The 23,413-nt window shown below is 58.7% G+C and overlaps 1 protein-coding gene across 1 annotated transcript in view; it reads right to left on the reverse strand.

The window, feature by feature from the left end:
- Window positions 1–4,295: 4,295 nt before the first annotated feature.
- PHACTR3 (phosphatase and actin regulator 3) overlaps window positions 4,296–23,413 on the reverse strand; it is a 210,097-nt gene continuing 190,979 nt past the window's right edge. The window contains exons 9-12 of the mRNA XM_047068611.1: window positions 11,110–11,165; window positions 7,053–7,114; window positions 5,914–6,054; window positions 4,296–4,661 (exon numbers count right to left, since the gene is read on the reverse strand). Coding sequence (XP_046924567.1) covers window positions 4,419–4,661; window positions 5,914–6,054; window positions 7,053–7,114; window positions 11,110–11,165 — 502 coding nt within the window. The 3' untranslated portion in view covers window positions 4,296–4,418. The remainder of the gene's footprint in view (window positions 4,662–5,913; window positions 6,055–7,052; window positions 7,115–11,109; window positions 11,166–23,413) is intronic.

A 23,413-nucleotide genomic window follows, 5' to 3' on the forward strand; every position in this document is an offset into this window, starting at 1 on the left:
ACATACGCTACCAGAATTTACAAAACAAAAGCACACAAAGTTGGAATTCTCTTTTGCGTGTTTGGATTTGATGGCTCAAAAGTAAGAAAACTGGACTTATATCACAGATCTCCGATCTAACACACCTCTCTCATCCCACCTCCAAGAAAACGTAAAACCCAGGTTCATTGCCTGCAATAAGTAGTCGTTTAATTAAAGAACAAAATTAACAGGAATCAAAATGTTGCAGCTGTATTTTTTTTGTTAGACATTATATAAAAAAAGAAAAGTATAATACAGTAAATCATTTTGTATAACGTGAACTTAAAGAGTTCTCAAATTAACTGTGATCAGAATAAAAATGTCTTTCCAGCAGAATACTGAACGTCACTGTGCCGCGCGTCCCGTGTCGGGGGCCCGGAGGGGTGCCGGCGCCTGCCCGTCGCCCGCCCCCCGTCTCACCGCAGGGCTGCGAAACAAGGCTCGAAGGCAAAGGACAGTTTTCTTGTGGGAGAGCAACTCTGGGTCTTAACTGGCCCGACAGTTCCTACCCCTCAGACACCAGAGAGTGAAGGCCGTCCCCTGGTTTCTCCTCGTACAGGTGAGCACAGCCCAGACCACCTGCCCGCGTGATCCTGCTCCTGGCGCTGACACAGCAGGGGGTCTGGAGCTGAACTTCAGGAAAGTTCCCTGACGAATGTTCAGTGTTGGTATCAAAAATTAAACAAAAATTCTTCTCAGAAGAAAATCTCTATGGCCTGTGGAATCTAGGAATTACGAAAAGACAAAACAGTTTAAGGCTGTACACTTCTAAGGGAAAACGGCCAAAACCTTCCACTATTAAAAGCTGCTCAGACATCCACCATATAAGACCCAAGGATGGATGTGCTCTGCGTCAAGCAGCGGGGGGCCCAGAGGGCTCCCGGCTCCCAGGCCCACGCTGGGCCCCCAAAGGAATTATACGCTGAATTCCGAAGACTTCCTAAAACTCCGTTTGAAGGGCTGCCTGCCAAGCCCTTGGTGTGCACAGAAAAGGCCAAGGCTTTGCTACATCGGTAGAAGTAATGAAATGACGGATGAAACAAACTATTGGAAGTCCTAGTACAGCTGTGGTTTGGTTTTATTCCGGTAGAGCTGGTAACGTGCTTGCGGTGACATTGAACACATTGAAGAAAATCTCATGTGGCTGGTGGTGTTCTTTTAACAGTTTATACCAAGTGCTAGCATGTGGTATATACCACCTTATCACTGTTTCCTGATGTCCAGGTTTGGGGTTAACTCTTAAAATCCCATCATCTAAGAGAGGCATTCAGGGCTTACAAGAGAAAATAGATCTCTTTGGTAAACAACCCTTAATAATGTGTAATGAGAAAACGTATTAAATGTTAACATCCGTAAGGCCATGTCATAATTGATAGCCTTTTTCTTCAACACAGGGTGATCACTAAAAATAGCTTTGGTTTTACTGGGCACGGTTTATTTCCTAAACATTTTTGAGTGTTTTGAATAATCAAAACTAAGACCATCTATTCCTGCCAAACATATGCCAGTCAGGGGGGAGGGAAACCTTAAAGTTTTTTCTTTTTTTTTTTTTTTTTTTTTTATTTATTTTTGGGACAGAGAGAGACAGAGCATGAACGGGGGAGGGGCAGAGAGAGAAGGAGACACAGAATCGGAAATAGGCTCCAGGCTCTGAGCCATCAGCCCAGAGCCCGACGCGGGGCTCAAACCCACGGACCGTGAGATCGTGACCTGGCTGAAGTCGGAGGCTTAACCGACTGCGCCACCCAGGCGCCCCTAAAGTTTTTTAAACTATTTATTTGTATCATTTTCTCCTGCTTTTGCAACCTCAACTTCCTCCCTCAATATATTCGTCCTAAAACTGCCTTGTGGGATAGAGTTCCATCACGCCTGCCTCTGCTCCATAGCCGCACTGACCTTACAGACCGAATGTTTTAAAGGACTGCAGGGGCCACCTTGGGACAACCAGAAAAGGAAAGGAGTCCCACTATTTTAGTTTAAGGAAGTATCTACACCCAGGATTTCCATTCTCTTTGCATCTGGGGCTGGAGCGCCTTGAGGCCAAGGGAGAAGTGATACGGGAACTGGTTCAGGTGAAGGCTGGTAGCCGCACACCCACACTCGTCAGGATTAAACAGGAGGACTTTCATCGGGCGTTACGACTCGTGGCCATGCAACGAACATGCAGCCAGTGAGCCAGGGCCACCGCGTCACCCAGAGGCCACCCCACGGCATCTTTATGATAATACGAACACGGAGCGCATTCACCTTGAAGTGGAAAGTCTTGGGTATGGATGAAGGCCAGTGTATTCCCACCGGAACAGAGGTTCCCTGCAGAGGGGGCCTCCGTTAGCTAATGCAGGGCTACGTTCTCAGCACCTGTAGATGCACTTGGCACACGGCAGGTGCTCAAATATGTGAGTGATGGGGAAGCATCAGCTCGTGTTAAAGATGTGAACAGAAATTCAAGCCAGGAACAAGTACCTGGGAGTGACTTCACGGCCTCCTGTCAGTACCGAGGAGTGGGGTTCTATAGTGGGGACGTCTGGCCTTCACAGGAGGCGGAGTCAATGTGCTGGCAGATTACGCACATTACTTTGAGGCTTTTCTTAAAGGCACATTAACTACTGGGCACCTGGGTGGCCCAGTCAGTTAAGCGTCCGACTTCGGCTTAGGTCATGTTCTCATGGTTTGTAAGTTCAAGGCCTGCGTCGGGCTCTGTGCTGACAGCTCGGAGCCTGGAGGCTGCTTCGGATTCTGTGTCTCCCTCTTTCTGTCCCTCCCTGCTTTCTCTCTCTCTCTCTCTCTCTCAAAATAAATAAACTTAAGGGGCGCCTGGGTGGCTCAGTAAGTTAAGCCTCTGACTTCAGCTCAGGTCATGATCTCACGGTTCATGGGTTTGAGCCCCTTCTCTGGCTCTGTGCTGACAGCTCAGAGCCTGGAGCCTGCTTTGGATTCTGTGTCTCCCTCTCTCTGCCCCTCCCCTGCTCCTGCTCTGTCTCTCTCTCTCTCTCTCTAAAAATAAATAAATATTAAGAAAAAAAGTCCTACTGTTTTAGTTTTTTTCTTTTCTTTTTTTACCTTATAAAACATAACTAAAATATAAATTTAAGGAGGAAGGCACTAAAGGTAAAAACATGGGGTGCCTGGGTGGCTCAGTCGGTGGAGCGTCCGACTTGGGCTCAGGTCATGATCTCGCGGTTCGTGGGTTCGAGCCCCGTGTCGGGCTCTGTGCGGACAGCTCAGGGCTTGGAGCCTGCTTCGGATTCTGTGTCGCCCTCTCTCTCTGCCCCTCCCCTGCTCGCACTCCGGATGGCTCGCTCACTCACTGGTGCGCGCACTCCCTGTCTCTCGCAAAAATAAATGAACGTTAAAAAAAAACAACAACAACCGTACGTTAACTACTTAAATAAACCCAGGACCCACGTTCTACACGCCACCTTCCCCCAAGCCCACAGGAGCCGTGACCAAGAAGGAGGCACACTGTCTGTTCAGCGCAGCTCTCGGCAGAAATACGGGATCCGTTTGCCTAATTACATAGATCTCTGTGGCGTTTTATCTTTTCTTTCTGAAGGAACACCGTGTTGTCAGTACCATGAAATCCACACGAACATCTAGAAATCTGACCTTGTCAAATGCTTGCTTGATGCATGGACCTCCATCTCGTTACTTTTGTATTCATTGAGCTCTTTGCGAATGGCTGCCTGAAATGTAAACACAGGACAGGAAGAAGCCGACGTAGGAAATTAGTACCCTGGCTGCGGCTCAATCCTGGTTGAGTTCTGGTGTTTTGTAATGTAGTTCAAACAAAGAAAAAGAAACCACTTGTGGCCCAGCATTCGGCCTCTTAGCACGTGCACGGCCCTGATGCTGGTGTCCGGGAAGAGGTCAGTGAATTGATTTGCTGTGTCGGAGAAGGAAGACAACGCCCACCACACGTGACAGGTGGCCCCGGCACGTGCTTAGGGACTCCATGAAGTAGGGACACCAAATTCACGAAGGAGGTCGGGCTTTTGGTGGACTTATTTGGAATTCTGCAATTAGATCATTGAGAAGCCACTCTAATTTCAGCATGAGGTCAGGCTTGGTGTCACGTGAAAAACAGTATCGTGGCTACACGCGGGTGGGGGGCGCATCGCAGTGTTTCAGGGCGGGTCCTCGGGCTCTTCCAGCCTCCCCCTGCCCCCCTGGGACCGTGCACTCCCTCACATAAACCCTCAGGGGCCAGCCGGGGGCAGGGAGAGGCTCTGAGCCAGGGATCCCAGGGAGCACTCCTCCCGTGCTCAAACCCGGGTGCTGCCAGAGACGTGCTCGCTTCTCCCCTCGCCCAGGGAGCCAAGGCTCGGTCCGCCTGCGGCTGGCTGCGCCTGGCCAAGGGGATGCGACACCTGCGTGCATTTACGTGTCACCTCACTTATTCACGGTCCGCACGCGGGGAACAAGGAACAATTAGCACGTTCGGCCAACTCACTGGCTGAGCAAATGATTTTGCTCTTCCTAAAAGCTGTAAAATCATGAGCGGCCAGAGGGGATGAGGCTTCAGTCCTGCCCGTCCACAGCATGGGACCATGGACAGGAACATACCCTCTGAGCCCGTCCAAATCATCTGTCTGATAGCACCTCCATAGGGGTGATAATGACACATCTCTCACGGGGACTTGCTGAGGATTAAATGAAATAATAATGCCAGACAGGCCGGTTCAGTCCAGGACAGGGCGAGGGTTGGGTGCACGTTCATTCCCTCTGCTCTGTCCCCTAGTGTCTGGGACCCACTGCTTCCTTGCTCTCGTCCTGCACCCAGAGCGTTCAGGTCACACTGCCCTGGAGGCTCCCGGGACCTCACACCAGACCAGTCCTGGACGCATCCAGAGCCTCTTGTGTCTTCACTGCCAGGGTTTTCCTGAGGGTCTCGGCCGACTCCACCCCTCTCTGTCTCACTGTAGCCAAGTCTGTTTAAACCTCTGTCCCCTGCCTCTTTTCCTCCAGCCTTGCCTGCTTTTGGTTCATCCAGACCATAGTTCCTCAACTTCCATACTCTTGACATTCAGGATTGGAGAATTCCCTGTTGTGGGGCCATCCTGTGCATTATGGGACGTTTAGTGGCATCCCTGCGTTCCACCCGCTACACTCCAGTAGCACCTGTCACTTGTGACAGCCAGAAACGTCTGCAGACATTGCCCCCTAGTGGGAAACACAGCCGCGACCCCAGATTGGCTTTGTGAGACCAACAACGGAGGTCAAAGCACAGGCTTAATTTCCAGACCTGGTGGCATCCACTTTGGTAGGGTCCCCTCTCTAAGGAAAAAAAAAAAAAAAACCTCAGGGCAACCTGGCTATTCACGTATGTGACAACATCCCTCACGACCTTGTAACATGAGACCCCTTAATCAGACTGCATGTTTGTATGTTACCATATATGAGAGACCAAGAAGTAAATATATAAAAAAACTACGCCACATGGGGGCACCTGGGTGGCTCAGTGGGTTAAGCATCCGACTTCGGCTCAGGTCACGATCTCGCGGTTCGCGAGTTCAAGCCCCGTGTCGGGCTCTGTGCTGACAGCTTGGAGCCCGGAGCCTGCTTCAGGATTCTGTGTCTCCCTCTCTCTCTGCACCTCATCTGCTCACTCTGTCTCTGTTTCTCTCTCTCTCTCTCTCTCTCAAAAATAAACATTAAAAAAAACAACCCTACGTCACGTGGCGTTCGGGGCTCAGTTCTTCGGGTACGAACCCAACTGAGCGGTGCCGGCACGAATAAACTCAGGAAGGAAGAGCCTGGGCGTCAGGACTCCCTGTGCGAGAACCCCGCTACACCACCATCCAGGCACGAACCCCCTGGCATGTCGTGGCCTGCCCTCATCACGTGCTGCCATACCCCACCCTACCCCGACCAGCAGACAGGTCTGCTCCGTACCTTGTCGGCCGCTGACAGTCGTGTCCACGGCTTGTCTGCCCGTCTGTCATAATCCTGAGCTTTCGCCACCTCCACATAGTCACTGAACCGTATCAGAATCTTTCGGTCTCTTAGCTCGTCAACTGTGGGTCTCTGATTAAGCTGAAATACAAGATCGTCACAGTTAGCTATTATCACCTGCCAGACCAGCTTTCTCAGGAAACTCCGAACAAACACGTTTCTATAGGGAAGCGGGAAACCCTGCGACTGTGAGGTAGAATGACCCTAATGCCTACAGTCTCCCCCGTGAAGGCTCAGATTACACGCTCTTAAATTGCAGCCCCCCAGCACCTTCCCTCAGAGGGGTCACTCCCAGGAGCCCGGCTGCACCCTGTACACCGCGCAGCCTCAGGGAAAGGGCGGCGAATGAATGGCGAGCAAGCTGTACTCCAGCAGCTGCCTCTTCCCCTCTCGTTAGAGGAGCTCTTAACAAAAAGTCCCCGACAGAGGGGACGCTGCCACACCAGACTCGCAAGTCGAGCTCAGGAAGGATATTCGATGAACCTGAAGCCCATGGGTCAAGACGTCGTCGTCATCACTACGGAGCACAGAGAGCCCCCGGGACGCTCGAGTTCAGACACGGTCGGCACCCCGAACCAGATGGGACTGTGCAGCTGTTACCCAAGCTGGCCGGGGCCAACTTCACCCTGGCCGTGTGCATCCCTGATACGCAGCCCGGACGCCAATAAGAAGTTTCTGCCATCAGGAGCTTCTCGACAAACTGAACGTGCCGAAGAGCGTCACAGGGAACCGAACGCTGGCACCCAGGGGTGCGCTTCTCGGGCACCGCGTAGAGATCCAGGGGGATGAAGAAAAACGCCTTTAAAAACTTATCCCTGGACATAAGTGGTGACGGCATCGGGCTCGTCCCGCCACACGGAGCTGTTCCTGTGCCCGGTAAGGGTCTCACCCGCGGGCACGGGGGGTCACAGCAGGGGTGGCAGGGGCACTGGGGAGCGGGTCCGCCGCTGGCCAGGAAGACGTCGTCCGGTGACACGGGGACGCCCCGCCTCACCCACCCCAGCACCGCCCAGGCGGCTCTTCTCCAGCGCGCCTGTCCCTCGAGATTCGGGGCGTAAAAGGCGCTTAAATCACGGTACCTTTCTTGTCAATCTCTGCTTGATTTCTCTTCTCTCTTCCTGCTCTGTTTGATCGTTCCTTTCTGTGAAAGGTTAACACAGAAAAAAGCTGGGTTTAGACTTTCTTCTTCTTGGTGGAGAGGTGAGCTCACGGCCTCCACTTTCTTGTGGCTGAGGCGGACGTCAAGGACGCCTCACGGGGGACACTTTCTCCCATGTCACAGCCGGCTCTCCACTCTGCCAGCCACGGCTCAGACCGCGGTCTCACTGCCACACAGAGACGCGTGCGCGGGGGTTGGTTCTGCCCCCATCCCAGCCTCCCTCCCGCCCTTCCTTGGGGTCATCGGTCGCTGGCCCCCCTCGGCCGTGCATTTATTTGCAGGAGAAACAGGGAGTTCTTCCCTCATCCAATATCTCATCTCTTTACGTCCAGGAACGTAGACGGCACGCACAGTTTTAGTAGGACAAGGGAGTGTGCACAACAGCTCTACTCACGTACATCATCTATGAATACTATACACGGATACTAACAGAACTGTCCCCGCTTCCTGCTCTCTTCTCCTCCTCCCGAGGTATGCGGACTTTTCGCCAGCCAACATCCGACGAGGAACAACCTCTCCAGACTCTGGGCAACACGGGCTTGCCTGGAATTTATACTTCCAGGGTGTGTTTCAAATCTAAACATAGCACGAACCCAGCCGACTCCCCGTGGCAGAAACGAGCACGCTTAGCACACTTTACACGCCGTGCCTTTTAAAGGAGCCTCCGTGCCTCACGGAGCTCGGCTCTGCTGCTGAATTGTTACTATTAACATTCAAGCTGTCCTCGCACCTACACCTGGGAGCTAAAAATAGAGAATTGGGAGCTGCGGTGTAAAATGCAGGCTTTGCCCTGGGATACGAGATAATGGATGTCCTATTTCTGGCACTCTCTGTTGCTAAAGAAAGCCTCGGGACCCATTCTGGGAAGGGACGCTCACCTGCCAGCACTCACTCCTAGAAACCCGGCTGCTGGGAGGGAGGGGAGGGAGCCCGCTGCCCGCAGGTGACGCAACCCCACATCGCCTGCCTTTACTTAAGACATTCCGCACGTGTGTGCACTTGCGGGCCTGGGTGCGGGATGTACTGTACATTTCAGTAACTTTTTGAAAAGGGAGATTTATCTCCTGTTTGAATGTTTCAGAAAAGGAAATGAAACCCTGTTATGTTCTTGGTTTTTAATCCAAGTGATAAACCAGAAGAAAACCACAGCCGCAAGGGCTCATCGGGAAGCTGATGTTACGGTCAAGAAAAAAATCGTGAAAGTATCCATTCAAGGCCAACCGTGAGGGATTTAAGGGGTGATGTGAAGCGAGTTTTTCAGATTTCTTGAAAAACAGGCCACAGGCAAAGTCCAAGCAGTGCAGGGACAGGGACAGAAAACCAGACCTTTGTGTTTCATCATCAGCGACGTCATCACCAAGGTCACGGTGCTTTGGAGCGCCGGTCTTGGAAGGTGGGGTCCCCTCCCCAGCAGGGTCCCCCCTCTGCGCCAGGTGCTCTACTGGGCACTGACCCCAACAAGGCCTTCCTCAAAGCCCGAGCCCCCGGGTTGTCTCTGAGCTCCACCTAGCGATGGCTTTGTGGGCCTTTTGTTCCGAGACCCAGAAAGCCCCCCAGCCTTACACGCAACAAGGGACCCATGGCCGTGGTCTCCACACCCACACGTTCCGGAAGGAGTGCCAGCGGCTTGGACAGCCACATTCGAGGCGTCCACAAATAATCAGAGACGCATCGCTGCTTCTAAGGCAGGGGCCAGAACCGGCCCGTGGAGCCAGGCAGCCTTCGTCTCTTCCTCTTTGCCAAGGAAACGGGACAGCGGTGCAGACCACAGGACTCCGTTGTAGCGAGTAAAGCGAGTAAAGCGGAACAGCAGCAAGCCCCGGAACCGGGCGGGCACAGCGGGGGGCCTGACGCGGGCGCATCAGGTTTGGTGCCTTCACCTGGGAAGGGGCCACCGCGTCTCATCCAGGAATAACAACCCAGGCCGAGCTCTAAGTGTCCCCGAGACCCGATCGCAGTCAGTCACGAGCTCGCCGCTTGGGAGGGGAGCAGAGCCGACGTGACAACGTGCCAAGAAGTGATTATAGGTAGGAGATGCACTGTAGCAGGAACGTTTGGAGCCGGTGTCGGGGGCCTGTGGTTATATGTTGTGTGCTGGACCATATATGGTTACCCTATTCTCAGCTCCCCAGAACAAAACAAAGCCGACCCCCGCCATGAACTAGCAGTGACACCCGCAGATACTCCCACTCAGGGGCCTTGAAAAGCTTCCGCACTGTGGCCGGCTCGATGGCGGAGCAGGGATCGCCATGGCCACGGCGGAGGAAGCCCATCTCTCCCTTCCTCTCACAGAAGGTGAGTGCAGAAAGTTCCACGTAGCCACTTACCCCCTCTATTCAAGCACTGGTTCTGTTTTTAAGGCTCTGACGTTTCATGGTGAAGACTGCTACGATCCGAGGTGCTTACTGGCCAGAGGACCTGGTGTCCCCAGCAGCAGGGGAGAGGTCCACACGGAGGCAGAGCCCCCTCAGCTCACTGGGAAGCCCCGCCCCCCGCCCCCCCCCCCCCCCCCGTGGTGGCAGCAGACCCCTCCCAGGGCGGCTCAGCGGAGTCCACACCTTGCCCGCCAGCTCCGAGCTGCTTTAAGGACACCTGTGACTTCGCAGCCTTGTAAGTAAGTGATGGGATTTTTAACAAACCAGATACTTGGGGGGCGGGGTGGGCACCTGGGTGGCTCAGTCAGTTAAACATCGGACTCTGGATTTCAGCTCAGGTCACGATCGTGGTTTGCGGGCTCGAGCCCCGCCTCGCGCCTTGGGCCGACGGCCTGGAGCCTGCTTGGGATTCTCTCTCTCTGACCCTCCCCCGCCCCCTCCATATAAATAAACTTTCTAAAAAATTCGAATACGTGACAACGTAAATAGCTTGACTTTCTCATCTGTCTGTGTGATCAGGAAGGTAATCGAGGACAAGTTCTTTAAATCCCCAGACGTGACCAGGTCGATACAACACACAAGACTAGGTCCCCTATCTTAAATTTGACAACAGAAACGTGCAATCCCTCGGCATAGGCTGAAATACTTCCAACCGTCTACGAAGGAGGGGACCCCCTGGCGGGTGAAGGTGCCCAGGCGGGGGCAGGAGGATCAGCAGGGACTCGGAGCCCAGACCGTCAGGAGGGTCCACCGCCCGTCGTCCGGCACAGAGTCAGCGTGGGCACGGCCCTAACTTGGCGACAAGATGTTCGCGGAATAAAAAACCAAACTCAGAGGATATCTGTAGTGTGCATCGTGTCAAGACGAAAAGCAATGAAAGTACTTGAAGGAATCCAGGCCCTAAGAAGACACTTTTTTGCAGAAAGTGTTTTGAAAACTAAAGTCTGTGGACCAGTGAACTATCTGAGAAACGCCACCTGAGAAACACTTCCGGAGGGGTTTGACTGCCCAGAACCACCGTGGACTCGAAGGACCCCGAACAGCATTCCCTCTGCTGCCGATGATCACACACCTGGGGACCCCCCCGCGGGTGGGGCCGGGGAGGGGGGCAGGGGATCCCGGAGACAGAGTTGTGACCCCCAGGGCAGGCTTCCCGTGACTGCGCTCCTCGGAGCTGTGGGCTTCCTTTCCCCTCCTGTCTCGCCCTGGTGCCACGTCCCCCTCCCTACACTTTCTGACACTGTCCACACCCTGCCCGTGACCTCTGCGGCCGTCAGAACTCCCACCCCAAACTGCCAGGGAGACCTGCTTGACACCCACAACGCAAAGAGAGAATCGAGCCATTTCCCTGAGATCTACAGGGCTAATTAAATAACCCTGAAAACAGGAATAGCTTTAACTATGCTGGGAGGCAAGCTTTTTTTTTTTTTTTTTCCTCTTAATTTTAAAAGGAGATATTTCCGAGCAAATCAACTTTCCTCTAGGGTTTCCTTTCGCCGCCCGGTGGGACCTCACAGGGCCACGGGGAGCGACAGCCTGCAGAGCTGGGTGCACCTGCCACGGACTCGCCCCCAAGAGGAGCCAGGGGTCACAGCTACTCACGTTTCAAGATATTTCTTCTCTCCAGTTCCTCCACGGCAGGTCTTTGGCTCAGCCGTCTGCGGAAAAACACTAGAATTACATTTTGCACCATGGTGGCCGGCTGCAGATTCCTCCCGGGCTCTGCCGGGGGCAGGGGTGGCCGGCGCGCCCCCGAAGATGGTGAACCCAAAAGCTGGAGGGAGGGAGGGGACCTCTGGCAGCCGCCTCTTGCTGGCGCTGGAGTCGGATCCCCGCACAGGAGGGGGGTCACCGGCTGTCCCCGAGCTCTGGGGCCGACCCCCCGTGCCACCTTGGGACCTGAGAGCGCTGCCGGCCGGCGGGACGCTCCCCCGGAAGGGAGGAGGCCCCTCCTGCCCAGCCGAGCAGCGGTGGCACCTGCTTCGGCCCCAAGCAGCCTCGCCAGCAGCCCGCGCAGGGGGAGTGACAGCGAGCGCCGCCTCCTGAGCCGCGCGGAGCCAGCCGCAGCCCGGGGAGGGGCACCCCCCCCCCGGAGGCCCCCTGCGGCCTCCCCCTGCCCGGCCGTCCCCACCCGCGGGGCGCAGGACCGGCCTTTCAGGGGGATTCGCGTCGAAGGAGTCGGCGGTACAGCGAAAACCAAATACATACGGCAAATAAAAGGCTTGTCAGGAGCGGGAGTCATAATTAGCCGGAATGAGCGCCAAGCTCCAGTTCTCCCTGTAACTCCGGCGACGCTGTGCTTGGGTCCCAGCCAGGAGCCGCCCCGCTTCCGGACCCTCGCGCCACCCCAGGGCGACGACAGGGCTGAGCCTGCGAGCGCCCAGAATCTGGGGCCACGATACTTTGCCCCAAAGAGGATGCTGCCTCCAGAAATATCGGTCTCCTATTCACACTCCCTGTCCCGGCACAAAGCCGAGGGCGTCCCCAGGGCTCAGCTGCTCCCGCCTCCTGGGAACACCACAGGCGCGGGCTTTGTGTGCGCCCTTCCGGGGGCGGCCGCTTTGACATCTTGTCCTGATGTCTGGTGGGGACCGAACCCGCCCCTCCCCCCCAACAGCTCCCCATCTGCCCCGGGGAAGGGAAACCTGGCTCTCAGGCGGGGCTCCCTCACCGTCCCCCCGAAACCTCCCAAATGCCATTCGTTGGTCAGCAAAGGACTGTGGAGTATCTGCTCTGTGCCAGGCAGTTCCAGCCCCCAGACACAGTGGCAAACAAGCCTCCCCTGTCCTGGAAATCTCACAGCCTAAACGGGGAAGGCAGACAAACAGTAAAAAAAAAAAAAAAAAAAAAAAAAAAAAAAAAGAACAAAACCCATTGCAGAGAGCGCTAGTGCCCCGGAGAAAATAAAAAGGGGCTGTGACAAATGAGTGACCAGGCAGGGGGAGGAGGAGTTTGGGGAGACCCATCTCCTCTGAGGCTCACCTGAAGAGGTGCCGGCCCTGGGAAGATCACACCCTCCAGCCTCAGTGTCCCCTAACTGCTCACACACTGGGCTTGAAGACGGTGGGGAGGGAAGGGGGGAAGTGATCATGGCAGGCTTCGTGGAAGAGGAAACTTTTGGCAGAGCCACGGAGAATCTACAGGGGGCAGAGCCTGGTGCCTAGTGACTGCCGTCTGCTTAGCCAGGATGCCCGCAGGGACACCCCAGCGCTGAGGCTGAAGATTTCCTCAAACCTGAAAAGTATCTCAGATCTACACTGGCAACGTCCCCCCACCCCCGAGCCTTTTCTTGCTGGGGGACCGTCCGCTCTTCCAAAATGACAACCAAAACAGACTTTCCCAGAGGTGTGAGAACAGAATGAGCCAATGCACCGAGTGTGTGTTAAATGCCCGCTTGGTACATAGTAATCTCTCACGAAAACCCAGCCTGTGAGTCCTCAGTCACGGAATGAGTTCCCAGAAAGGCATTTCACCTGATTCCTAGTTCTCTAAAAAGGGTGGACAGCTCGTCACCGAAATCTAAGCCATTGGCCTGAGGGGTGAGGCAGGTCGGGTCCTACCACGCACTGCAGGGCTCCTCCCAGAGGTCACCAGGCTGAGCACACAGCTGGCCCCCGGGGTACCTCTCAGCGAGCAGGGGACAGCCCTCTGGGTGGACACAACTCCGCGGGTACAGTCGTGGGCACTACCCGACCCTCCCCCGCAGAGTCAGCCCAGGGCTGGAGCAGAGGACCCCAGCCCCTTCCCTGTGTGGGTCTTTCCAGGAGGCAGGAGCCCAATCACCGAGGACAGGTGCCCCTGGGGGCAGCGCTGCGTGTCCAGAGTTCCAATCCAGACCCAGCCCTACCCAGGAAGGCCAGCGGGTACCCGGGATCCCTCTTCATGAGGCTGTGAACTTCTGCCTTCATCAGATGTTCTGTGCACACTCATAACATGCCTGGCCCCTGGTGAGAAGTGAGACCCAGCCCTGTCCCCGGGGCCTGCAGGCTCCCTCGGGGGACAGACCCTCTGCCATCACACAGTACTAGGAGGAAGAACCGAAAGTGATTTGAAAGCCGAGTGTAGGCGGGCTGATCTGGGCAGGGCCGGCTCCCTGGAAGGTGATCCCTGAGATGAGAGCCAAAGTGTAAGTGGGGATTGCTAAGGGAGGAGGGGCGGAAAGAGCAGGTGCAAAGGTCCTGAGATCGGGAGGAATTCGGCAAGTGCCCTTTAGACTGAGTGGAGGCAGGTGAGCCTCTGTGGGGCAGGGAGCTGGGTGGGGCACAGCCTGGCATCTGCGGTAAGGAGTCCGAGAAGGCGGTTTCAGGCAGGCAGGGGTGGGGCGGGGGTGAAGGGATGACAAGACTGGATCAGGCTTCAGAAGCACTCTCTGGACCCCTCCAGTTTGCTGTCCGAGAAAGGACAGGGCGGAACCAACCACCAGGAGACGCAGGCCTTCCCGGGGCCAGGACCCCCTTCAGACGCTCAGGGCAGGTGCTGTGGACCCACACGTGGCCAAGGGCCCCGTAAAACGTTCAAGACATGCGGAAGTTGTTGGCCCTGGAGGAGGGGCAGTGCTACTCCAAGTTAACACCCGTTAGACTAAATACATAAGCCTCACCATTCTGTCCACTTCCTGCCTGGGCAGGATGGGGCTTCCGCTGTCCAGCAGCGACAACAGTCCCACGTGCCTTCCGACGGCAGGAGGCCGGACTATGCCCACTTGGCAGAGACGACCACGAAGGCTCAGAGAGGCAAACGTGATCAGGTCTGACGGCCCACGTAGACCCCGGGGCCCGGCACAGGTGGGCAAAAGCAGCGAGACCGAGGGGCAAAGGAGCGCACGGAGACCCCTCTCCCTCTGAGGCGTGTTCCGGCAGAGCCTGGGGGGGTGGGGGGCGGGATGAAGCCGGACCATCTTCACTCGGGAGCCTCAGCCGCGAGGGGCTCTTGGAGGACCCGCAGATCCAGCCCTGGCGGGGGGGGCCGAGGCCTCGGGGAGGGGTGCGGTGGGGTCCAGCTCCCGAAGGGTTTCCCCAGCTCCTCCTGGAGGCTGCTCTCTCTCCTGATCCAGAAACACAGCCCTGCCGGGAGGAGCGGTGCGCAGGGGCCGCTGGGGAAGCCACGGTCTATTTCTGACTCTTCCCGCTGAGAAAGCTGGGGTGTGGGGAGACTCTTCCCGCCAAGCTGGGGCGTGGGGCAGCACCAGGAAAAGAAACGCCAGGGTAGAGAGAGGCTCCCGCCCGTCTCCCCGCCTGGTCCCCACCTGGGCACACAGGAGAGGTGCGGACGCCAGCGCTGGGCCAGGCCCAGGGATGTGCTGGACGGGCCTCGGGGACTTGAACGGAGCACCCGGCCAGGGGCGGGGCGCCCGGGGGGCCTGTTGGCACCTGTGGGTCTGCATCCTTGGGGGCCCCCCACTCCCCCGGCACCAGCTCGTGCTCCTGGTCCCCAGGGCCCGCCTGCCCGTCCGCTGAATGGATCCGTGAACTTCTGCTCCGCACCGGACCCTGTGCCGAGAACACGGCAAACGGCGGAGCAGGGACGAGACCGCCGAGCAGACGACAGGCGGAGAGGACGGGTGCGTGGCGGGGAGCGGACGCGGGCAGCTGGCCGACCGCGACGCCCGTGTGGGTCGTACCAGAATCAAGGACGCAACAGCACTGTCCCCGCTCCTCAGGCTCTGCGGGAGGCGGTCCTGTTTCCATCCCCCCGGAACCGGCACCGAGTCTCAAGGGGAGCCTCAGTTCTGCCACCTGCTAACGCCCTCTCCCACCTGAGCCTCCTGTTCCCGGCCCCACCTGCCCCTGTGACCCACGGGGTACTGAGGGGTGAGAACACAGAAGGCAAGGGGCTGGCACACACACAGGGTGTGTTGTTACTACTGGCATCCGTATAGTTCACCTGGTCCCTCCCGGCCTCAGCCAAGGAGCTGCAATCTCTGTCCTGCCAGCAGCCTCCGTGCCGGCCAGGGTCCCCAGGAAACACTCGTCCATCAGACACTCACACAGACCTTCCTCCACCAGACACTCACTCGCTCCATCACATACTCACAGACCTCTCTCCCTCAGACACTCACCCCTCCCTCCCCCATCAGACACTCACACAGACCTTCTTCCCTCACTCAGTCTCCTGTCGGACCCTCACTCACTCCTTCCTCCATCAGACACTCACTCACTGCTTCCTCCATCAGACACTCACTCACACCTCCCTCCATGAGACACTCACACAGGCCTCCCTCCATCAGACACTCCCTCCCTCCCTCCCCCATCAGACACTCACACAGACCTCCTTCCATCACTCAGTCTCCTGTCAGACCCTCACTGACTCCTTCCTCCATCAGACACTCAATCCCTCCCCCATCAGACACTCACACAGACTTCCTTCCCTCAGTCTCCAGTCAGACACTCACTCGCTCCTTCCTCCATCAGACACTCACTCACGCCTCCCTCCATCAGACACTCACACAGGCCTTCCTCCATCAGACACTCCCTCCCTCCCTCCCCCATCAGACACTCACACAGACCTCCTTCCCTCACTCAGTCTCCTGTCGGACACTCACTCACTCCTTCCTCCATCAGACACTCACACAGGCCTTCCTCCAGCAGACACTCCCTCCCTCCCTCCCCCATCAGACACTCACACAGACCTCCTTCCCTCACTCAGTCTCCTGTCGGACCCTCACTCACTCCTTCCTCCATCAGACACTCACTCACTGCTTCTTCCATCAGACACTCACTCACACCTCCCTCCATCAGACACTCACACAGGCCTCCCTCCATCAGACACTCCCTCCCTCCCTCCCCCATCAGACACTCACACAGACCTCCTTCCATCACTCAGTCTCCTGTCAGACCCTCACTGACTCCTTCCTCCATCAGACACTCAATCCCTCCCCCATCAGACACTCACACAGACTTCCTTCCCTCAGTCTCCAGTCAGACACTCACTCGCTCCTTCCTCCATCAGACACTCACTCACGCCTCCCTCCATCAGACACTCACACAGGCCTTCCTCCATCAGACACTCCCTCCCTCCCTCCCCCATCAGACACTCACACAGACCTCCTTCCCTCACTCAGTCTCCTGTCGGACACTCACTCACTCCTTCCTCCATCAGACACTCACACAGGCCTTCCTCCAGCAGACACTCCCTCCCTCCCTCCCTCCCCCATCAGACACTCACACAGACCTCCTTCCATCACTCAGTCTCCTGTCGGACACTCACTCACTCCTTCCTCCATCAGACACTCACACAGGCCTTCCTCCATCAGACACTCCCTCCCTCCCTCCCCCATCAGACACTCACACAGACCTCCTTCCATCACTCAGCCTCCTGTCAGACACTCACACAGGCCTCCCGCCATCAGACACTCAAGGCCTCCCTCCATCACTCGCTCAGTCGCCTCCATCAGACACTCACTCACCCCCTCCTCCGTCGGATTCCTGGTACCCCATCCCACGGCCCCGTGACCGTGGGCTCCGGAAGCCGACCTGGGCCAGCAGCGTGGACGTGTCCACTGCTCTCCAGGGTCTGGGGTCTCCCTGCATTCGCCAGCCCCCTGCAGCCAGGCAGGGCTGCATGGCCGGTCCGGAGCAGTGACCGGGAGCAGGAAGAAGCTGTGTCTGGGCTGAGCCCTAGAAAAGCCGCGGGACCTCCCATAGGCTCCCTCCCCCTCCACGGCAACCTGGGCCTCGCCCCAGGCGGCGGAGCCTCCGACCTGAGCCGCACGGGCCAGCCTCGGTGAGAGGACAGCTGCCCGGAGGCTCGCCCTGACCACGGTGGGCCGTGTGTGCGAGACATACACCGTGCTGGGCGAGGCCGCTGGGGTCCGGGGCGTGACCGCAACACCGTCCCGCCTCGCCTACCCTCATACACGGGAGGCACGGCTCGGACACGGGCCGTGGCTGGCCGTGACGCTGGCCCTGCCCACCCCCCACCCCGGGGCACCTCCTCCCACCTCTGCCTGCAGCCGGACCGGCCCGGAGCCTCCTCCAGCACCCGGCCGGAGGCAGGGAGCCCTGGAGCCCCGGCGGGCCCGAGGTGGGCAGGCCCTCCTCTGCCTGACCCCGTCGGGGTGGGGGGACGGCCTGGCCCCCCGGCCCATCAGTGCTTCGTGTCCAAATACAGCAAGCAGCTGCATTTCGGGCTCACACGATACTTTAAAAAATGAGAACATGAAGCGACATGAATCGACTGGACGTCTCACTTTTAAAAACCCATTTTCTGGCTTTCCTTGAAAATGCACAGGAATCGGCTACTTGGATGCGTGCCCCCCACCCCCAGGCACAGCGGGCACCCCGGTGGCTGGTAGACCCCACGGCTCGCCTCCCCGTGGCCTCACCCCCATCTCCTGGGCTGTCCGTTCGCCCTGCCTGCAGGGCCCGGCTCCAGAGCGAGCTGGGCCCTGGGTACCACCACCCGCTCCCTGTCCCGAGGACGCCCTTCCTGCCTCCCAGACGCACCTGGGGGGAGGGTGACTTCTCAGCTCGGAGGCCCAGACAGCAGGCGCAGACCTGAGCTGAGGCCAGGAGTGGACGGGCCGCCTGGCGAGCAGCCCGTGGGAGCATCTAGCCGCCCAGGAGCCACTCCGCACGACGGGCCTCTCCGCACGCCAGCTCGATTCCGGAGGACCTGGGATCGGACACGGGAGCATCGCTGTGGCCGTGGGTCTGCCATTTGACACCCGTTTCTCCACGGTTGCTCTCCGGGGGACCCTCTCAACTAGGGGCACGCGGAGGCGAGCTCCCGACGCCTTGGGAAGGGGAGAGGAACCAGGTGACGGCGTGCTTTGTGCTGAAACTCAGGGACCAGAAGGAAACGGGCTTGCGGAGCACAGGGTGAGGGCTGAGCTCTTCTGTGCATAAAGCCCCCCTCGGACGGCATCACGACGTTCCACTTTTAAACAATAAAAGGTCACACAATAAACAGGCTGCAGCCACCCCCCGGCTGGCCTGCCGCGTGCCAGTCACAGACTCCGTGACCCCGCGGGAAGGAGGGTCCACCTGAAGACCAGGCTGCCCGCCACGGGGCCAGACACGGCAGGACGTGGACCCCAGGCCCCAGCCAGCAGAGCAGGGGCACCTTCCGGTCCCAGGCCGGGGACGAGCGGCATCTCAGTAGCCGGCAACACGGCCTCTTCTTCCAGACACCGGGCACTGGGGGTCCTGGTGGGCGAGGGGCTGGGCTGGCTGGCGTGAGTGCTCGCAGGCTCTGAGCCTCCCCGCCCGGGTGACTCCAGGAAAACGGCCATCGTCTCCTGGAGGGACCAAAGCTGTGGCCACCAGGCCTCTCCTCCTTCCGGACCGGTCAGCGGTCCTGCCCAGACCCCGAGCCCAGGGCCCCAGGAGGAGGGGTCACGATGGGGACCAGGGCCCGCTCGGCGGCCGGGAGGGAGGCTGGTGAGGGTACAGGTGCCGCCTGCGTGCCCACCCCCAGGCCGCGCTCCAGGCGGTTCTGTGCACAGGCCACCCGGCCGGCTGCTGGTGGGGGATTCGTGCGAGGGTCCGGTCATAGTGCCCAGCCGGTGCCCGGGAACCCCGACTCAGCGACCTGTGCTCACCTCACCACCTCTCATCTGCAGGGAAACTGAGCCACAGGATCTGCCAGGGAAACTGAGTCACAAGAGTCGCAAACTCCAGGTCACCCTGACCCCCGACCATAGTGTCGCCATCACCGCGCCCTATAGGTCTTTTCACCTGCAGCCTCCCCTCGAGGCCAGCCGCCGACCGGGCCGTTGGGCAGACGTGGAGACTTGGCTGCCACAGCCCTTGGCAGCCCGAGGCCCGGGACTCCCCCAGCCCCTCCCTGGCCCTAGACGCTGTCACCCACTTCTGAGTACCCCTTGCTTTCTAGCAAGGGTTTTTCTAAACCACAGAACCCCCAAACCGAGGTCCTCATGAAACTGCTAACGAGAAGCCAGGGGAGCCTCCGAAACCGTGTTCCGTGGCACCAAGCCGTCCCTCACACCGTGTGCCCGCCTGATTCACCGAGTCAGCAGCTCCTTTCCTGCAGAGCAAGGAGCACCGGGAAGGAGCACCCGGAAAGGGGCACTGCTGGGGCTCAGAGCCCGAGCCCTCGTGTCTCACTGTGCGACCTGCTCAGTCCCTTGAGCCCGGGCCTCCCTTTCCTCACCTGCCCTGTGGCTTCATGTCGGGGCCCCAGCCGCACACTGGGCTTATCCTGCACTTCTCGGCCCGGCCCAGCTTGCCCTCGCCTGCGATGGCCCCCCGTGCCCCGTGTCACCTTAGGTCTAGGACTTGCACACCTGGGGCACCTTCTGCCAGGTGGTGACGTCCCTGCCTTCGCCAGGGCTCACCCCAGCGTCCCCGCTTCCCTTCCAAGACTCCCAGCCCCTGACGGTACATCCGAGTTGACTCAGTCCTGCCTAGAAAAGTGTTCTCGGGAGGCGGCATCTGCTATCAAGGTGAAGGGCACGCATCTCGGCCCAAAAGTCATTCCAGACCTTCGGTCCCGAGCTGCCACCTGGCCACTATGCGACACGGGCAGGTGCCCAGGCCTTCAACTCCCCCCAAAATAGGAGGATGGTGACACCCGCCCCCCGGGGCCGCGGCCTGGTGCCCGGTGCCCGGCACACAGCAGGCCCAGGGCTGTGGCGGCCGCTGAACTGTCCCCGCACTGCTCTCGGGCTGCAGGGAACCGGACCGGCAAAGGGACGCCCGGCTGGGCGGGGGAGGGGGGGCAGGGGTCAGAAGCAGGTGCTCCAGCGGCCCCCTCTGTGCCCGAGCCCCAAACCCCCACTACACCCACGGCCGAGGTCCTGACGAATGACTGAAGTCACCCGGGCGTCAGGCGAGAACGGAGAGCAGATTCCTTCCAAGAGACAGAAGCACAGCCGACATCCCCACGCCCACGGGCCGCCGGGCTGTTCCCCGCGCTCCTCCCCGGGAACGCCGATCCCGCTGTTGCACCAGCCTCCAGTGAGCAAGCCACGCTGTGTCCCCGCCTGGGACGGGATTCCCCCCCACCCCCCACCCCCGGCGCGTCTCCACCGCCATTCAGCGGGGATTCCTCCCGCCACACGCAGGCCCGCGCTGGGGAGCCCCACGGCGGTGCTGCTGGGGCAGCAGAACCCCAGGGCCTTGTGGGCCGGCCTGAGAGGGGGCGGGGAGGCCTCTCTCGGGGATGACCCTAAGACCAGGCCCCAGAAAGAGCAGGGACAGGCTGCAGGCTCTGAGGAGGGGCCTTCCACGTTGGGGAAGAGCAGCCCCCCAAACTTGAGCCCCCTTTATCCTCGCAGTCACCCCACATTGGTTCCATCCCTCACTGTCTGTGCTGAGAACGGGGCCCATCCACGGCTGTCTCCTATACCAGGAGACAGGAACCCGAGGCCCGGTTCTGACACAGCAGTGGGGTGGCCCGGGGTCAGCTACTGGCCAAGCCTGTAAAGGACACGCCCACGGCTCCCCCACCTGCTGCACACGCTGGGGATACGGAGGCCGTGCGCGCAAACCCAGGACAACGCGTGGAGTGGCCTTTTAGGGACCCGAGACTCCCGGGGGAGGCGGGGGGGGGTGCTTCGTCCATCTGGCCTCTTCCCTCCCCCTTATTCCCTCGGCTGCTGCCACATCCCCAGCACCTGGCCCAGTGCCAGACACTCAGCCAGGGGTCCCGGGACCCCCGAAGCCTCCCGGGGGGCACTGGGCTGCAGCCGCGGGGAAAACCATCATCCCTCACCCAGATCCTGCTGCAGTAACACCGAGGGACCACCAGTCGCTGGGTTACCGCAGAAGGGCGGAGAGCCAAAAGGGAGGAAATTCGGTGTTGGCCGGAGCGTAGACGAAGAGTCGCCCCCCATTGGTGGGACCACCGGTGCCGTGTGCCAAGATTATAAATGCCCGTATGCTTTGACCCAACGGTCCCAGTTCAAGGCTGATGTGTTCAGAAGTGCCCTTAGGGGCACAGACGCATTAGAGCAAAATGCAGGGAGAGCCTTTATGCCCACTTAGGGCCTGGACAAAGAGAGCAGCTGGCCGGCAACAACCCTGTGCAGACATGGGAAAGCACGGGCCGCGTCTACCCTGGCCTTTCTTGGAAGGGTCGCCCAGCCGGACTCCGGAAACAACGGACAGAAAAGCGGATGCAAAAGACACAAAATCGCGTTGTGGTCGAAGAATCTGGGTTCCAGACCCGGCCCCGGCCCCGGCCCCGGCTGGGATTCTGACTTCTCCACCGATCAGCTGCGCGACCTCCCACCTGCTCACCAACGTCTCACTGCCTTCGGCTCTGTGACAGTCAGAGGTGTCCATCTGACAGGGTGACAGGCCCAGGTGTTCGTTCACTCATCCAGGTCCTGCGGTGGAGGTACTTAGGAGATGCGAACGATGCGCACTATCAGGTGACTTTACGTAAGGGAGACTGTCCTAGGCGCTCTGGGTGGGCCTGGCTCAATCAGTTGAAAGGTTTTAGGAGCTGGGCCCAGGCTGTCTGGTGAAGAAGCAATTCTGCCTGTGGAGAGCGGCCTCTGCCTATGCCTGAGGGTTCCGGCCCTTCCCAACAGCCGTGTCACAGATTCCAGACCTGCCTTGCCAACGCCTGCACCTGCAGTAACTCCCTTCTTGCAGATAAGGGATTGCAATAAATCCCAGATCCTGCTGGGTCCTTGTCTATCTGAGGATGTCAGTACTACGGGGGAGGCTCTGTCCAGTATCCCCACTCCCCGACTCCGGGCGAATCACCGTCCCCATCCTGGAAAACCAGGACCCGATGACCACACTCAGTCCGTAGCCCCCGCCCATCGCCGTCTGTCCTCAACAGCGAGCTCTGTGCCCGTCAGAAACTGGCTCCTCTGTCCCCAAACCTATGTGCCAGGTGTACTTAGTTTTATAATTAGGTGATTTAATCAAATTTTATGCACGTTGATTAAATGACTTACTACGGGTGTAAAAGGAAAACGTTATTTCCAGGAGAACGGGGTTGAACGCTTGGAGTCAGCAAAGGCGGGATGCTAAAAATCCTGCTGTTGGCTAGCGTGGGAGAGAGTGCGAAGATGGGGACGAATCAAACACTCAGGAAGGATCCTGCACTCGGATCCTTCCAAGCACCTCTGAATCCTCAGCGCTCCTCTGGGAAATCGACCCTAGAAATCGTACAAGGTGCGTCCCACGCTTGTGTCACCGAAGAATTCCAATGTCGGCCCTTCCTCAGCGGAACGTTCTCGACTCTGCCTCAGAAAGATGGCCAAGCAAGTGTGCACCTGTGTGACTCGGGACAGTAAAGCATTTGGAGCAACACCAGATCGTGTCGGTCCCTTTCTTCTTCTAAGCGGCTTTTTGGTTCACCGCATCTCTCTCTGTCCAGTCTCCTTCGTGGGCCTGGGGGCTGAAGGCGGGGCTGGCACAGGGCAGGGGCCCAGCGGGGCCGCAGGAAACAGGCCCATCCCCGAGACCAGAACACCAAGGCGGACTGAAACGAGAGCTCCACTCGAAGCCGTCCTTGATGGGACGCTACCACCCTACACGCCGGATGACTTCTACGGGACACGGAACTTCGTCACGACCGTGTGGAGCGGCTGGCCCTCGCAGCCCAGAGCGGGGGAAGCTGGTAACGGCGGGGCAGGGGAGGGGGACACAGGAGGACCCGCGCAGCAGCGCCCCTGCACCTGGCCTGCGAGGGGCACTTCCTGTGTCCCACAACCACACGCTGTGTCCCTGCAGCTGTCACACACCGGCTCGGCTCACCTCCCTCCCCCGCTGTCCCTCGTCCCGAAGGCAGCGCCTCCACCCTTCCTCTGTCCCCAGCGCTCAGCGCAGAGGGCGGCACACAGAGGTCGCTCAGGAAGCGTCTGTCCTTGAGCTGAGATGTCGTGGGAGGGCGTCTCCCTGGGGAAGGACGACAGTATCTGTCCGTGTCACCCCAGCTTCCCGCCAGCCCCCCAGATCACCTCAGCCCAGTGCTGGACTGTGCG

The sequence above is a fragment of the Lynx rufus genome, unplaced genomic scaffold (genome assembly GCF_022079265.1).
Source record: "Lynx rufus isolate CCGP_SWC_20201006 ecotype Redwood Valley unplaced genomic scaffold, mLynRuf1.p SCAF_8, whole genome shotgun sequence".
Classification (NCBI taxonomy): Eukaryota; Metazoa; Chordata; class Mammalia; order Carnivora; family Felidae; genus Lynx; species Lynx rufus.